Source organism: Labrus mixtus, chromosome 6, assembly GCF_963584025.1.
Source record: "Labrus mixtus chromosome 6, fLabMix1.1, whole genome shotgun sequence".
NCBI lineage: Eukaryota > Metazoa > Chordata > Actinopteri > Labriformes > Labridae > Labrus > Labrus mixtus.
Window position 1 is genome coordinate 25728071 of NC_083617.1, and position 18308 is coordinate 25746378.

General features: G+C 43.1%; 1 protein-coding gene across 2 annotated transcripts in view; it reads left to right on the top strand.

The window, feature by feature from the left end:
- The window catches only part of LOC132975854 (inositol polyphosphate-5-phosphatase A), a 183184-nt gene that overhangs the window by 93134 nt on the left and 71742 nt on the right, over positions 1-18308 (top strand). For both annotated transcript variants that reach the window (XM_061040690.1, XM_061040691.1), the window contains exons 5-6: positions 1298-1361; positions 4053-4156. In XM_061040690.1, the coding sequence (XP_060896673.1) occupies positions 1298-1361; positions 4053-4156 (168 nt within the window). The remainder of the gene's footprint in view (positions 1-1297; positions 1362-4052; positions 4157-18308) is intronic.

The window sequence follows — 18308 nt, forward strand, 5'->3', positions numbered from 1 at the left end:
GATTGAGGCCGAGCTTTGCCTGCGTTTTGCTCTAAAATGTAAAGAGGGCGACAGAAAGCAGTGTAGCGGACTGTGAACCGCATCAAATCCCCTCTCCGCACCGCTCTCACTCCTTCTTCTTCCCACACACTTTGATTGGCTCGTCCCCCGACTGGGAAAGTTTCCTGATTGTTCACAGGGAAAATTAAGATTTTAAGCCTATTGAAGTCGATCTTCGCTCGTTCAAAAGTCCATCTGAATGTGTGCTTTTGAAAGCTCTGATTGTTGACCCGCCACATTAGAGGAGTGTGAGCTGCCGGGCTGTACTGTACTGAGAGCAGCATGCACCTGTTGTTGTGTAGATGATTTGTGTAGTGTGTTAAAGAGCTCAGTTTATTAGTGAAGCCCTCTGCTGCGGGGTCAACGCTCTGCATGCTCGACAGGCTGGAAAGGTTGGAGACATGATGAGAGAAATAATAAGAGATTCATCTTTCTTCTTGGTGATTCTGAGACTTTTGCTTGTATCCACCAATATATTTCAAATGTTAGATATTAATCCTGAGGGGAAGTGCAGGTTCACACTCTGTTAGTGAGAGACATGCTGCTCACTTGTGCACAAACAGGACCTGCTGTATGGACATGCATTAATGGAGAGGTTTCTGAGGGGGGGGGGGGGGGGGGGGGCTGTACACAGCGGGGCACCCATGAGCTGTCGGGGGCTCTGTGCCTTGCTCAAGGGAAGTAAACTGGTACTACTCTAACAACCACAACATACACGTTCCATGCAGTGGTCCATATACCGGGACTTGAACCGGAGAGCCTTGGGATCCCAAACTAAGTCCCTATACAGACCTTTTTTTACAGTGATTGTCTTAGAGTTCAATTAAAATGATTACAGCCTTTAAATGTGACTTTAAAACGCTGCTTGCTGAAATGTAACGAGCTAAACCTCAAGCTACAATCTCTGCTCTTCTTTATCAGCTGTTACAAGTTGCAGACAAAACATCACTTTTTGGAGGAGAAGAAACAAGTAGATTTATTTGGAAGTCTTGTAACTTATGTCTTGGATCTGTGCATTGAGCAGCTTATTTGTTACCTGTTAAAGTTTAAAGGCATTTCCAACACTGGTTTCAGCTTTTGGAACAATTCCATCAATTGAAGCTCCTGCACTTCATGAATTTTGGCAAAAATGATGGAAAATGTTGCTGTTTTTTTTTCCTGAATTGAACTTCCAGCAGGATGAGGACTGGATCCAGATTAAGTAAAGACTTAGTAAAAAAAAAAGAAATCTAACAAATCCTGTTTTTTTCTCTTTCAGGCCCTCGGAAGTTTCTACTTTATCCACGAGTCTTTGAAAAACATCCACCAGTTTGATTTCAAAGGTAAGTGTCCCCCCTCAAACACACACACACACACACACACACACACACACACACACACACATTATGACCAGAGTGTCAGAATAAAAGCCTCTCGTCGTGCCCCCTCATCCCACCCCTGCATATCACACACAACCATCTCCAGGCTATTCCGGCTTCCATCAAACGCAGCGCTGCGAGATTGGCTCTGAGGATAATGTAAAGGCAGGCCCACAGAATGGTAATGCTTATTAATATTAGGATTTAATTCATAAGATTTCGGGCCTGCAGTAATGGTGTGCGGCGGGTTATTGGACAGTTACGGCGGTCTCATCAGCCTGCGGTGTCAGAGGGCCCCGGGGTCCGGCGGCCGCGCTAATTAAAGGAGGGATATAGATGTGGTGACGCCTTGAGTCCTATTAGACCAGAGTCAGCATTAGCACCAGTCACCCCAGTGAAGGACAGGGCGCAGGCAGGGGAGGGGTCACGAGGTCAACGTGGACACACGTGTTTAAAGATTTGATTTAAAGTCAGAAATATAAAAACTACAGTTCATACTGGAGCTGAGCCCATGTTTGGACTCTTCTTTCTCTTTTTTAAGGTTTATTTTTTGGGTTTTTATGCATTTATTTTTAGTGACAGGACAGTGGATACAGTCAGAAACCAGAGAGAGAGAGAGAGGGGAATGACATGTGGGAAAGGAGCCACGGGTCGGATCTGAACCTGGGCTGCCAGCCTGGAGGAACACGGGCTCCGTACATGTGGCGCGTGCACTAACCACTAGCCCCCATTTTGACTCTTTTTAGTATGAACAGAGTCTGGACGCTTCAGCTTGAACTTTTACAAACTACTGCTATCTGTGCAAGTCACATCCCCCAGAATGAAGGTTTATTTATAACCTGTTGAACTATCTGATCTGGTCATCAGACGTCAGATGTAAAGTTAGCTGCAGCTCAGCTGGCAGCCCATGATGCCTCGCCACAGAGACACAGACATCTGACATGTTTTAACACAGTTTTATCAGCAGTCATCACAGTTTGTTTAAGCCTAACCACACTGTGCCACACAGATATCAATGTTTGGTACGACATGCATGCACGCTTCACCCAGAGGTGCAGAGTGAATCATGGGCTGTGAGGCGATTCAACACGCGTCATCAGAGTTGAGTCGCTGTTTCCTTCCATGTTTTGTCCTTCTTGGTGCGGTCATGATAACTGCTGGAAGACATTTCATACAAACAAGGCTTTACTCTGTGTTACAATCCCATAACTTTCTTTTACCTGAATCCAGTTAGTGTGAGGTTAGCTCCTTTCGACAGCTCTGGTGTTTCTCTGGTGTCTCTGTGGTTACGCTGGGTAGTGTGTCAGATCATGCTGCATTTCTATTGGTTGATATGATCGTCCTAAATGTCTGAGACTGTCAGATATTCGTCGCAGGCTATCGAACGGTCATCTTTGATCCTCTCTCACAGTGTGACGCAGGTCAAAGATTTCTGAGCCACGATCACAGATATTGCGCTGATTGATCATCTTTCACCTGGGACGGCCCAAAAAATCTGTAAACGTCATTAGAGAATAGAAAGACCTCCAAAAAACTGAGCTAATGTTATCCACTGCAGATCAGCTTGCAGCCCCTCCTGATCCAGACAAACATCAAACTTTTATCAACATGTGCTCTGTGATAATGAGTTACTGTTGGCTTATTAAAGAGAGCTGATGATCAGTCTGGGTGTTTTAAAGAAACAGTAACATCATGCTCAGATTGAGTTCAGAGTTTAGAGAATAAAAAACTGACTGGTCACATATTAATCTTATGAGTTTTTCTACACATGAGATGTGAAAATCTGTGTTTAATCCCCTGAACGCTACAGTCATGTATTTATGTGTGATATGAGATGAGATACTTTAAGATTCCTGCAGGAGGATTCATCCTGGAACCCAAAAATCATACGTACTATATACCGGTAGAAATGTTTAGCACCATATTTCACCTCTATCTAAACATCGTGTGTCACCTATAAACTTAACCGTCACAGGCTGAACTCATGTTTGAAGCTTTTTACTCGCTCTGTAGGAGCCAGAATCTTCTTCAAGAATGAAAAACTGCGACACTTTTACATATATTCATTTTATCAGTTTGTATAACGACCAGATGTTTCATCAACTTCAAATTGACACCACTTTTCCTTCACAAATCAAGTCATTTTTAAATTCATTTTCTGATAACACACGAGCTCACATGAGGAACGCACGAGTTTAAGTATGAAAACCAAAATCACTACCAAGATGTTCAAAACTCTCCGTCCTTAGATTCTGGTTTGTAAATGGAAATATGCAGAATCCCTTTCACCTCGGAAACAGACTGACATGCAGTAGACATCCTCTGAACTGTTTGTAAAAAGACAAAGTGTTCCTCCTGCTTGTTCCAGTTACTTTATGTTAAAGTTTTAATGAAAATTGAGGCATGATAGTAATTTATATTTGGATATAGTGAGGGTCAGGGGTCAGTATTAAAAGCTTGATTCATCTCCCTGCATGAAGAGACAGAGACGAATATATTTCACTCTCCTCTCAGGCTGCAGTTCTTCACTCTGACCAGCAGGTGGTGCAGTTGTCTGATTGTATTAGGAGATTGAAGCGCACACAGTCTCATGTTTGTAAAAAAAATAAACTGTATTTCTTCTGTCTGTCCGTCATCTCTTCATCTTTTCCTCAGCCAAGAAATTCAAGAAGGTGGTGGGCAAGGAGACCTACTCAGAGACACTAGAAAGCACCCCCACGCTGGAGAAGGAGAAGTTTCCACAGGACTACTTTCCTGAGGTGAGTCACAGTGATTATGAACACACCTGGCTGAGAGATGGAGGTGATTCCTTTTTTTAAAGGTGTCACAGACAGATTCACAGGAGAGAGAGAGAGAGATTAAAGTACAGCTTCTCCTTTTTTGCCTTTTTCTTCTCACAACACATTTCATCGACTGAAGTTTAAAAATGCTTATATCAAGATAAATTTTCTACTAAACAAGAGTGCAAAATTATTAAAACAAATAATGAATAAATACTTAAAAATACCTAAAATACAAATACAACTATGATGCTTTATTCATCGGTCAGTACTGATGAGCAAGACAACATTACAGCCAAGTTGCATTTCACTCCCTGAGGTATACCTATAAATATCAGATAGATTTTTATTTGACGTGCACATCGCCTTCAGTATTAGAGCCTCTGATTAAGTCAAAGAAATTGTCATCACAGACGAGGTATAGTGCAGGGTCCAACATTACAGCCCGTCAACAAGCGTACATTCCCAGACTTTCACTGAGATTTTTTCATGTCCTGCTTAAAATTTAAAACAAATAACAAGAGAGAAGAAACTGATTTTTTTTACTGATGATGCAAGCTGCTGAAAATCGACATTACTCTCATATGAAAATAAACAACCTGGTATGCAGCAGGTGTGGCTGACTATTTGCATGTTGCTTATTTCAGACACAGTTAGACGACAGTCTGTTGACTGTAATGCACCAAAAACACTGTTCACAAAGCCACACACTGCAGGTCATAAGAGTGGAGGAAAAGGATGCAATGTTTGAGAGTTTTAACACTCATGATCATTCTCAACATTTGTCCTCTAAATGATCAATAATTTAGGATGAAGAACACAAGTTAAACATTACAAACAGTGCAAAAAAAAATAAACATCAATAAAAGCGCAATGTGATGTGTGAAAAATCATGAATAACAATATTATATATTTTAATAGTTAAAGTGGGAATATCTGGGGATCTTCTGTTTATTTGACTCATCCATGATGCCAAAGTTCAACCAACATTCATGCAAAAAAAAAAATGTTTCCTTTATTAGTTTGTCTTCAGAGTTGTATTTTCTTTGAATCTTCTTCTCTTGATTATTTTCCAGGTTTCTGTCCTGCTGCAGAAATATCTGTCTCATTTGTAGAAAAAAAACCAATTTATACAAAAGAGAGAGATGACTTTACTGGTTTCCAGAACAATTTTATTTTCTGTTTCTTCTTACTTGTCAAGTTCAACTCTCTAATGTATTTTTCCGCTGCAGGAGCGCACAGCATTTAAAGACAATTAAGTCCACAACAATCTAATCCAAGCCCTTCTTTTCCCAGAAGCTAATTCATGATTTATACCAAAAAACATTCTATACCTAAATTTGTCCAGAATCATTGAATTTCTGATGGTTTTTTTTCTTGTATGTCAACTTCTCCTCTCCGATGTATTTGTCCTGCTGCTTGATTGCACCACATTTAAAGACAAATCAGTCTGAAGAATCTAAATCATGAATCAGAGAAAGTCCTCGTCGTGTCCCATGGTGCATTTCTCTGCTCCCTGCGCTGTGTCTCAGTTTCCTGGTTCTCCTGGTGTGTGTGTGTGTGTGTGTGTGTGTGTGTTGTGTGTGTGTGTGGGGGGGGCTGAGCTCCGAGCATGTCTGTGCTGATATAGTAATAAAGAGCACGGCCGCCCGTGTGTCATCCCCGCACTCCCCACTCATCTGTCAACCATGCTCCGCCGGCCGCCGCTGCAAATATATGCAAAACAGACGGATACGGCCCCTTCACACACTTCCCCCCAATTTCCGTCTCTTTCACACACACTGCAGGACTCCCCCCCCACCCTCACAAACATCTCTAACACACACACACACACCTCTCATGGTTCCCCTCTTTCTCATTCCACAGATGATCTAAAACCAATTACACTGATTGAAGCCGTTTAAAATGATTACAGCCAAAGCATTGTTCTGCATTTAACGGGACGAGGAGAGAAAAACAGCAAACAAACCAGCGAGTGAGCGAGCGAGGGACGAGGGGAGAGAGAGGAGGTGTATGTGTATGTGTGTGTGATGAGAAAAGTTTGGGGCGGTGATTTATGCCTCTTTCCCGGCTGCGATATGAATCTGGGATGATGCTCCAGAGAGCAGCACTCCAGATAATGTTAGCCCATTTAAAAAGAGCAGATTTGTGTAGTCTATCAGGGTCGCCGAGTATTTTTTCTCCCGCTCCTCCTCCTCCTCCTCCTCCTCCTCCTCGCCGCCTCCTCCTGCGTAGTGAGAAATTGGTTGTTATCATAGATCACAGATACTGCTCAAACCTCTTATGAAAGATGAATTAATTTCACTAATGCTTTAATGCAAAGCTCTCATGAGGGAGGCAGACTGGTGATAACCCCTGCCTCGTCCCCGCTTCCTCCGCCGCTGATTTATGCCCTCTTTTAGTAGATGAAACCGCCTAGATTTGCCATCCATCTGCTGCTTTGAGGAATCCTATTACACACAGATCCCGGACCGGACAGACCGCCGCGCACGACTCCCGAACCAGTCGCTCGAGTCCATCGTCTGCAGGTCATGCAGACGAGTAATTGTTTTAAGAAATGAGGAAGCAGGATGATTTAAAGTGGATAAAAAAGAGAGAGGCAGAGGGCGGGTTTCTTGTTTACATCCTCATAGCTAATCAGAGCGGAGGACTAATGTGTGTGATCGTCCGAGGACAGCAAGAGAGAGAGAGTGACAGCAGACAGCACAGGTGCATGATGGGAGACAGATGTGCGTGTTTCTCAGCTCGTGTCTTACCTTTACAGTCGACCATTAATAAAGTGTCACTGAGCGGGCTGCTGATGACATCATGGTGTGTGTGTTGGTTTGTGTGTCTAAAAGAGACAGAAAAAGTCACATTTCTCTGCACTCCAGAGGTTCACACACCTGAAGGTCCAGTGGATTATTTAGATTTCAGATTCATCTGTTGATTCATCTGCTTCTCTGAAATCATCTGTCAACAGTTTGATCCATAAACAAATGAAAGAATTAGGAAAATATCAAAGATGTTGTGTACCAATGTCATCCCAAACTTTGTCATGTTTACTGGCCTGAAGAAGGTTCAAAGATATCTTTATTGTCCCCACGGGGAAATATGTTTGTATATTTTGTATGTTTCTGGCATCAAACATTACTTCTACATTAAAGCCCCGCAAAGATCATCCAGCATCCGGTGAAAGTGCTGTGTCTAATGAGCAGCTGAGAGTTTAAATGAACAGTTATTTAACAAACAGCAGCAGGTACAGAGGAGACCGGACGCCTTTCAGTCTACAGGAACTCTGTAGGGTGGAGGATAAAACTCTGTGTACAGACGGTGATCTGGGCACTGCAGGAGAGAAGTCACCTTTCTGACCACCTGCCTGCTGTAGAGGTCGATAAGCTCCTCCCAGATATCTCGCTCGCCACTTCAACGAGGCTACCACGTCTGTTTTTGTTGACTAGAGTCAGATTACAATACCGGGTAATAAAACAGAACATCTCAGAAGAAAGATTCAAAGAACTGATTTTTCTTTAAAAGTAAAACCCTTGTTGGACCTTTTTTGTTGTGGTGACATCATGTTGCTCAAAGGACGGTTTGTTGTCCAACATGAAGGAAGAAAACGTGTTCTTGTTGCAAAGTTATTCATGGTTGTCGACTTGTATTCATCAGTAGTTTCACTTCCAATTGAGCTCAATTTACCAGAGTTTCAGATTTCTTCTTTGGACAAGATGTTCAGGCTGTACAGTGGTTCAGTGGTTAGCGCTGTTGCCTCACAGCGAGGAGGTTCCTGGTTAGAGTCCCCGTCCCCCTCTCTGTGTGGAGTTTGCATGTTCTCCCCGTGCATGTGTGGGTTCTCTCCGGGTACTCTGGCTTCCTCCCACAGTCCAAAGACATGCTCATTAGATTAACTGCTGACTCTAAATTGCTTTGCGATCAGTACAGGGTGTAACTCCGCCTCTCGACCAATGACAGCTGGGATCAGCTCCAGTCCCCTTTGACCCCGAACAAGAAAAATTTAGTATAGATAATGAATGGATGGACAAGATGTTCACCATGACTTAACCAGAAACAAAACTTTCAAACTCAACATAAATAAAACTTCTTCAATCAGTCAGTTCATTGATTAGATGTCTAAGATAACATTTCTGAACGACTATTTTAATCATCAAATCATCACCTTGAGGGGTTTTATATGAGAAGAAAGCTCCTTATTCTCCGAGCTCCACGTTAATGTGAGCACAGTCTGCTCTCTCTCTCTCCTCTCTGATGGTTTAACGTCTTTGAGTCGTGGAAAGCACGAGACATGAGAGGAAGTCCTCTCGGGATTTTTAAACTTTTTACTAATAAACTGTCTGTGAAGTTCTTGTTCTAAAGTTCCTCTTTTGCCTCCAGCTTATAATGTAATCAAGTGTCTTTAAACTGGGTCATACAGTGATATTATTACACCTGTGTTTGCTGCTACACGGACCACATGACTTTAGAGTTAAAAAATTAAATAAACCTGTGAGGCCCCGTCTGGTTTAGCTGCTCTCCCCTCATGCTCAAAGTAGTACTGTAGTCAAGACCACAGTAACCGAGACCAAGACATACCCAAGACCGAGACAAGACCAAGACGCTTAGGGACCGAGACAAAAGCAAGACGTTTAGGGACCGAGATAAACCAAGACGTTTAGGGACCGAGACAAAACCAAAACGTTTAGGGACCGAGACAAGACCAAGACGTTTAGGGACTGAGACAAGATCAAGACGTTTAGGGACCGAGGTAAAACCAAGACGCTTAGGGACCGAGACAAAAGCAGGACTTTTAGGGACCGAGATAAAACCAAGACGTTTATGGACCGAGACAAGATCAAGACGTTTAGGGACCGAGGTAAAACCAAGACGCTTAGGGACCGAGACAAAAGCAAGACGTTTAGGGACCGAGATAAACCAAGACGTTTAGGGACCGAGATAAAACCAAGGCGTTTAGGGACCGAGACAAGATCAAGACACTTAGGGACCAAGACAAGATCAAGACGTTTAGGGACTGAGGTAAAACCAAGACGCTTAGGGACCGAGACAAAAGCAGGACTTTTAGGGACCGAGATAAAACCAAGACGTTTATGGACCGAGACAAGATCAAGACGTTTAGGGACCGAGGTAAAACCAAGACGCTTAGGGACCGAGACAAAAGCAAGACGTTTAGGGACCGAGATAAACCAAGACCTTTAGGGACTGAGGTAAAACCAAGACGCTTAGGGACCGAGACAAAAGCAAGACGTTTAGGGACCGAGATAAACCAAGACGTTTAGGGACTGAGGTAAAACCAAGACGTTTAGGGACCGAGATAAACCAAGACGTTTAGGGACCGAGACAAGATCAAGACGTTTAGGGACTGAGGTAAAACCAAGACGCTTAGGGACTCAGACAAGATCAAGACGTTTAGGGACCGAGACAAGATCAAGACGTTTAGGGACCGAGATAAACCAAGACGTTTAGGGACCGAGACAAGACCAAGACGTTTAGGGACTGAGACAAGATCAAGACGTTTAGGGACCGAGACAAAACCAAAGCGTTTAGGGACCGAGACAAGACCAAGACGTTTAGGGACCGAGACAAGATCAAGACGTTTAGGGACCGAGACAAAACCAAAGCGTTTAGGGACCGAGACAAGACCAAGACGTTTAGGGACTGAGACAAGATCAAGACGTTTAGGGACCGAGGTAAAACCAAGACGCTTAGGGACCGAGACAAAAGCAGGACTTTTAGGGACCGAGATAAAACCAAGAGGTTTATGGACCGAGACAAGATCAAGACGTTTAGGGACCGAGGTAAAACCAAGACGCTTAGGGACCGAGACAAGATCAAGACGTTTAGGGACCGAGGTAAAACCAAGACGCTTAGGGACCGAGACAAAAGCAAGACGTTTAGGGACCGAGATAAACCAAGACCTTTAGGGACTGAGGTAAAACCAAGACGCTTAGGGACCGAGACAAAAGCAAGACGTTTAGGGACCGAGATAAACCAAGACGTTTAGGGACTGAGGTAAAACCAAGACGTTTAGGGACCGAGATAAACCAAGACGTTTAGGGACCGAGACAAGATCAAGACGTTTAGGGACTGAGGTAAAACCAAGACGCTTAGGGACTCAGACAAGATCAAGACGTTTAGGGACCGAGACAAGATCAAGACGTTTAGGGACCGAGATAAACCAAGACGTTTAGGGACCGAGACAAGACCAAGACGTTTAGGGACTGAGACAAGATCAAGACGTTTAGGGACCGAGACAAAACCAAAGCGTTTAGGGACCGAGACAAGACCAAGACGTTTAGGGACCGAGACAAGATCAAGACGTTTAGGGACCGAGACAAAACCAAAGCGTTTAGGGACCGAGACAAGACCAAGACGTTTAGGGACTGAGACAAGATCAAGACGTTTAGGGACCGAGGTAAAACCAAGACGCTTAGGGACCGAGACAAAAGCAGGACTTTTAGGGACCGAGATAAAACCAAGAGGTTTATGGACCGAGACAAGATCAAGACGTTTAGGGACCGAGGTAAAACCAAGACGCTTAGGGACCGAGACAAAAGCAAGACGTTTAGGGACTGAGATAAACCAAGACGTTTAGGGACCGAGATAAAACCAAGACGTTTAGGGACCGAGACAAGATCAAGACACTTAGGGACCAAGACAAGATCAAGACGTTTAGGGACTGAGGTAAAACCAAGACGCTTAGGGACCGAGACAAAAGCAAGACGTTTAGGGACCGAGATAAACCAAGACGTTTAGGGACCGAGACAAGATCAAGACGTTTAGGGACTGAGGTAAAACCAAGACGTTTAGGGACTGAGGTAAAACCAAGACGCTTAGGGACTCAGACAAGATCAAGACGTTTAGGGACCGAGATAAAACCAAGACGTTTAGGGACCGAGACAAGATCAAGACGTTTAGGGACCGAGACAAGATCAAGACGTTTAGGGACTGAGATAAAACCAAGACGTTTAGAGACCGAGACAAGATCAAGACGTTTAGGGACCGAGATAAAACCAAGATGTTTAGGGACTGAGACAAGATCAAGACTTTTAAGGATCGAGACAGAGTCAAAACCAAAACCCAGGCAGGGCGAGAACCAGACAAGATCTAGAACTTTAGGGATCGAGACCGAGTCGAGACCAAGACGTTTAGGGGCAGAGTCAAGACCAAGACCAGGGCAGGGCGAGAACCAGACAAGACCAAGACGTCTAGGGATCAATACAGAGACAAGACCAAAACATGTAGGGATCCTGACAAAGTCAAGACCAGGACCAAGGCAGGGCGATACCGAGACAAGATCAAGACTGAGTCGGGACCGAGACAAGACCAAGCCTATGAATATCACTGAAGAGAGAGAGAGAGGGAAATGACATGTGGAAAAGGAGCCACAGGCTGGACTTGAACGTGGGCCGTCCCCTTAGAGGTCTTAAGCCTCAATACATGGGGTAGATGACCTAACCACTAGGCCATCAGTGCCCCATTAAGATCATTTTTAGTGTGACATTTGTGTCTTAATTAGATATTAGATAGAGAAGAGAGATGTCGGACGAAGAGATTGGGGGATAACGTGCAGCTAATGTCGAGGACGGACTCGAACCTGCTGAGGCTGGATAGCCTCTGACAGGGGGCGCAGACTCTAACCATGAGGCTCAACCGGCGTCCCATGTGTATGCCATCTTTGCTTTCAAAGTATGGAGTAGTTAACGTTTCATATAATCGACTAGTTGTTTAACTTCTTGAGTGCAGAGCAGGTTTTTTTTTTTTTTTAAACGTCAGAAACAATCAGAAATCAAATCCAGTGAGTCCGTCTCATCCTGAGTCATGTTCCTTTGATTAGATCCATTTTCATTTCCATCATGCCCCTGATGGCTTTTTCTCTTAGCTTTTCAAAAGTGTCCAGACTCGAGTGTCATAACATGAAATATTGGATAAAATCACTTCCTGCTTGATTCTGATTTAAGTGACAGCCCGTCCATATGCAAAACATCGGTTCTTTCCGTAATCCGGCCTGAGTTATGGCCTCGGTGACGGAGAGAGCGGCGGGGACATTAATTGAAATGCTGAATAAGAAAGAAGTGGACAAAATAGTGTGTGCATTTCTTCTGAAAGGTCGGCGTGATGGATTTGGCGGCTTGTCGTTTCCCGTTGTTCCGTCAATCTCTCCACCTCCCCAGCGGGCATTAATATATTTATTTGTTTGGCGCGGTAATACACGCCTCCAAAAAAAAACCCATTGCATCATAAGGATTTGTCATTGCCTTATATAAATAAAGTATACGACCCAGACCTTAATGTGCCCTTGCTATTGATTGTTCTACACCGAAGAGAAGAGAGCGACGCGGCCGTGGACAGGCTGTAGATCAACATCCATAAGAGTTTGTATTTGTTGTTTGGCACGGCGAGCGCGTCCATAAAAGCATTGACTTTTCATGCTGCCCTCTGTTGTGCGCTCTGATACAGGGCCGTGATTACTTTCAAGTTCTGCCCCCCGGTGAAAGTTAACTTCCCTCGTGTTCTCCTGCTTTGATTTAAGCTCGGCACCTGATTCATGGACGAGACGTTAAGGAGATGAAGTCATTTAAAGTGGCATCGCTTGTAAAATGCTCTCTGCGTTTATCACCCAGAGGAGACACCTGTGACACGGATGCTGTTCTCTGTGACGGCTGTGATGCACGAGGCTGCAAGCAGATCATTAACGACACCATAATGTTGGAATGAAAGCATGTTTTTTTTTTTTTTTTTTCAATATAGACGGATTTTGAATAAATATCAGATTTTTAAATTGTACTCTGCAGCAGAAAACTGTGCCTGCTTCATATGTTCTTAAAGGGGAACTCAAGTAGTTCTTCATCTCAGTCATCTGTTATTTATTTTGGGGTCTAAATGACCAAATAGGGTTCAGGATGTGTGGAATGGATCCACTACTTTATGATGCTAGAATACAATACTTTTCATAAACCAGTTCAATTTAGTTCAGTTTGAACTGGTTTATGAAAATTATTGTATTCTTGCATGAACCAGAAACAGCCTGCTCTTTTTAAAGCCACCAGACTCCAGTAGTTGCTGGTCTAGAAGGTGAGATATTAGCGTTATTAAGACTGCTGTTTCAAGGCAAGATATTTCTCGTCCCTTTGGCATGATGGGGGGATGAAATGATTCCCCCCTCTGTACCGTCCTCAGAGGTAGTAACAGAGGCGTTACAGGAGTGAGACAGGATCAGCAGAGCCAGCGAGGGAGCACAGCGCTGTGTGTGTGTGTGTGTGCATGTCTGACTGTGTGTATATGTGACGCTCCAGCTATGCCGTGCTCGCTTGCTCTTCGGCGACACCTAAAAACGATGTAAATTTACAGACTGGGTCGATTTACCTTGCCTGGAAACAAAAAACATTTTTATTTAACAACTGAGGTCCGGACCTCGCTGATATGATCGCCAGCCTCCTTGTAAAAATAGAGAGCAGAAAAACACCGGCAGCATCAGTTTAAATAACGGGATTAGAAAGATCGTTATATCCCAAACCACTACCCCTTCATAATGTCACCCCTCGTCTTCCATGTAAATGTGAAAGAGGCGAGCTTGTTTGAGCAAGTCATCCCACCGCCGTGTCAGCATGGGAGGAGGTAACAGACAGCATCAGCGGTGTCACAGGATCTCTGTAAAACACTGAAGAGGGCAGGGTAGAAGAGCGCTGTGGGAGTTATTATGACACACTAAATGTAAAACACACAAACTCCAACCTTCTCATGCCTAGGGGTCATTAGGACCCCCGAATATTTAAAATCAAGACCCTTAAAATACTTAATTATCTAATTAATTAACCACGAGAATAAATCACAAACACTGTGTTCCTACTTCAGCTGAGAGAGATATTAGAGTGAAGACAGTGACAGAAACAGCTCTCTGTACATGTGCTGCAACCTTATAGCACACAAACACACACAAACACACACACACACACACACACACACACACGCTGTCCAGTCGTATAAACCCACATATGAGGCGCCCCCTTTATTTAATGCCCCCCTGGATGATGGAATAAAGATAAATGTGAGTGTCCAGCAGGGCTCAAATCAATCAGCGTTTGTGTGTATTACTTATTACTCACAGTGCATTTCTGTCACAGGGCTTTTGTGTAACCCCCCCATCACCCTTTCCGACCCCCCCTCCCTCACGCGCTGCCTGCCTGCCCCGCACTCTTCTATCACCAACCCTGCAAACATCACCCGCCATGATATTATTTATGGGGGTCGGACTTTGAGCTGAAATATAAGAAAGGTCAGAGAATCAAACGGGATGGACCGCGAAACGGCGGCTGGAGGGTGTTGGACATGGACTTGGATTGTGTGTGTGTGTGTGTGTGTGTGTGTGTGTGTGTGTGTGTGTGTGTGTGTGTGTGTCCGATATGACATTTTATAGGAGCGTCATTTTCCATTGCTCACAACTGGGGAGTTCTTTATGTAGTGGTTTACAGTTTACAGTTTCCATTGAATCTGATGGTCTATTTTTTTCCTCCATCTTGTCTTTTTTTTGTACCTCCTGTCTTTTTTTCTATTCTTCCTCGTGTGTGTGCGCGTGCGTGTTTGTGTGTGTGTGTGTGTGTGTGTGTGTGTGTGTGTGTGTGTGTGTGTGTGTGTCCCAGTCATTCGGCGCATGCGTATATTTCCTGACACCCCCTGGATGTGACCCTCCGTGTAGCCGCCGTTCATCACTGTCATGGGCGGAGACGCCATCGCTGACCTGTGGAAGGTCAGCCAATGTCACCCCGAGCCTCAGACCTTTTACCGTCGCCCTTTGACTCCCCCCCTCCCCCCCACCACCGCTACCACCACCCACCTCAGTCTTTATATTACTAGACCTGATGTACGCTGGGATTACACGTCACATATCCATATTCTGCAAAAATATAATATATAAAAATATAAATGAATAAAAATTAAAGATTATTAGCTAATTTATCTGTTTCTAGTAAAAATCTAACAATGTCAAAACCACAGCACCAAAAACAGAATTTTTTGGTAATTTATTGTTTTATCAACAACATTTGAGTGTGTGGGTGTGTGTGTGTGTGTTTGTGTGTGTGTGTGTGTGTGAGGATAGGAGGATGGGAGGGTCGATGATGTTTCTGCAGCAGATTAAATGGAGCCGGACAACATCTGTGTCATCATCTCTGCTCCGACAACAACCGAATCATGATGTCATCGTGTCAGCCAATAGGGAGCGACTCTTTTCTTCTTCTGTGCTTTGATTTATTGCTGGAGATAACCCTCCTATTACAAAGTGAAAGCACATAAATCCAGTGAAATAGATGGCCGAGTCAATCTTATTTTGGAGTATGCAGATGTTTAATTCTCTTCAGGTCGTCAGACTTCTCGATACTTTGATACTTTTTAATACCACGAGTTTTAAAATGGGTTTGGTACAGAAGAGTTGTCAACATATTTGTACAATTTAGAGAGTGTGCCAGAGTTTTTCTTTTTGATTAAAAACAAGATATGACCCGACATCTGGTGTCTAGGACTTCTGTTTTTGACGTGGGTTCAAAACTTAGTTATTGATATAATTACATTTTTAATAGTATCGTATCAAACTTTGGGAATCAGGTTTTGTGACAACTTTAAATCCCCTAGACTTAAATTCTGTGTGTGTTGTGATCATGTTTGTAAGGAAGCGATGAAGCACGGGGGGGCTGGGGTCAATCCGTCATGCGTGCGGGGAACGGGCCACTCTGGGACCAGGTGTCAGTGAAATGATGGATTTTAATGCTGTGATTATAGTTAATGGCTCTTAAAATTAAATCGAGATTAAACGTCTCCGGCTGCAGTCAGAGATCGAGCGGGCACGGAGCAACTTCATCCCCCCCCCCTCCCCATCCTGTCCGTCCTCTTCGTCCTCACTCTTAGACTTTCTTTACTTTACATCAACAAACTCTTACAGAGCAGAAATTCTTTACAGCAACAAAAAAAAAGTGTAATTGATGTAGTGCTTGAGTTTGACTCGTCAGGTTGATTTAATTCACACAGAAAATCCATCGCTCAATCTTTAAAATTGTCTTTTGTAATATTTCCTTTTCTTTTTTTGGGGGGGGGGAGGGAGGGGGGTATTGCCTTTACAGTATTAGATAGGACAGCTAAAGAGAGACAGGAAATATTGGGAGGAGAGAGTGGGAGGGCAACATGCAGCAAAGGGCTGAGGCAGGATTCGAACCTACGACTGTAGCCTCTGTACACGGGGCGCACAGCATAACCGCTCGGCGGTGATTAACAGCACTTAACGTTAAGTGACTTTTTTTTGCAGACAATTCTCGATTGTATTTCACCTCCTTCAAAAAACACAAGTTGATTCTACTCTGATTAAAACATTTATCACCGCCTTTTTCTTATTCCCTACAATTAATATAAAACAGGACATTTTGACCTTTAACCTTTTGGTTTGAACATCTTTATCGAGCTCTTAAATAGGGATGTTTTTTATTTCTTTACTTCAAACCTTTTGTGTCTCTTTTCATGATATTCTACTTATTGTTTGAGCTGGATCCGTTCTCCTGCCGTGTGACTCTCACATCTTCTTCCATTTGCTGCTTTCAAAGTCGCAGGATCGGGACAGCGAGATATAATTGGGCCCATACATCCTGCACAGGCACTATGGATTAATTCAAGTATGCTAATGTAATTCAATTTGATACAGTTAATCTTGCACTAATGCAGATTGAAGGATGTGAGGCGCAATCAAATACCTCTTAGCCTTTTAATTTGCATCAGAGTTTTTTAAATAAAATTAGTCAATTTGTAATTATGTGACCTGGCCCGTAATTAGTTTATTCATCAGCACAGTTAACTCCCCATTAGGAGAATCAGAGAGAGAGGGGAAGGAGACGTATTTATTATTCAGAATGAGAACACTCACAGCATCAATTTGTCTCATTTAATCTGCAGCTTCACGCTGAATCATGTGCTGTTTCAGAAACATCTCCGACTTGTGATTGGATAATAATAACTGGAGGCTGGTGGGATCTGATCACACAGCTGCAGGAGAGATTTCTGCAGCGTTCAAACACTGAGGTTATACTCTCTGTGTGTTTTATTTAACCCTTTAACTCTACAGGCTGTTCAATGTGCTGCTCTGTATTATTAGACAGACATGTTGGAAACTAAAGTGACCTAGGAGAGAAGAGGAGGAAAGAAGGAGAGGACAGGACAGGAGAGGAGGAGAGGAGGAAAGAAGGAGAGGAGAGGAGGAAAGGAGAGGAGGAAAGAAGGAGAGGAAAGGAGAGGAGGAGAGGAGGAAAGAAGGAGAGGAAAGGAGAGGAGGAGAGGAGGGGAGAGAGTTTTTTCCGGTTTTCAAATTCCTATTATTAAAAAAATCTACCAGCAGAAATTGCATCAGAGAGGAGATGAGAGTATTAATGTAATTTTATGCAGACAACAAAATGTTGGTGATGATCATTCGAAAAGATAAAAGATCAAAAGATAAAATTATAACAAATGAAAAGAGCAGATAAAAACAGAAATTAAAATAAAGAACATACAACACTAATATCTATATAAGAAAAGAGAACAGATGCTAATGAACAAAGAGGACAGATTTAAGAGATCGGATCCATTTGAAGATGAAATAAGATAAACCTTTATTCATCCCACAACTGAGAAATGTACTGTTACAGCAGCACAGTACTGCAAGAAGTGTATTATAATTATAAATAATAAAAAATACCTTTAAAGGACCTGTTGTTGTTTTTTAAATATCAAACTTAAACACCTTTGCACTCTGCTAAAATAAAATATTTTATTCAATAACATTATTGACAGAAAAGACCCAAACAACTTGACAAGCAAGTCTGATATCCATTAATTAACCTGCTGAAAGTGCCAGTGAGTATAAATGATTGCTGCTTATCATTATTGGGTATCTGTTACTGAATCTTTTCAAACTTTAATTTTCTGGGCTACTTTCGATGGATTTTATTTTTAGAGGGGTGGCAGGAAACTATCTGCGTAAAGTCTGAGCTTAAGATGTCGATGTTTACGTTCACACATTCAGCTCACCCCGAACATCTCCAGGAATTTACCAGGTTTTATTTTTCAGGAGTTTTGTGTTCGTGTGAAATCACCATGTTTTATATAATCTGTCTCATGGTGAATC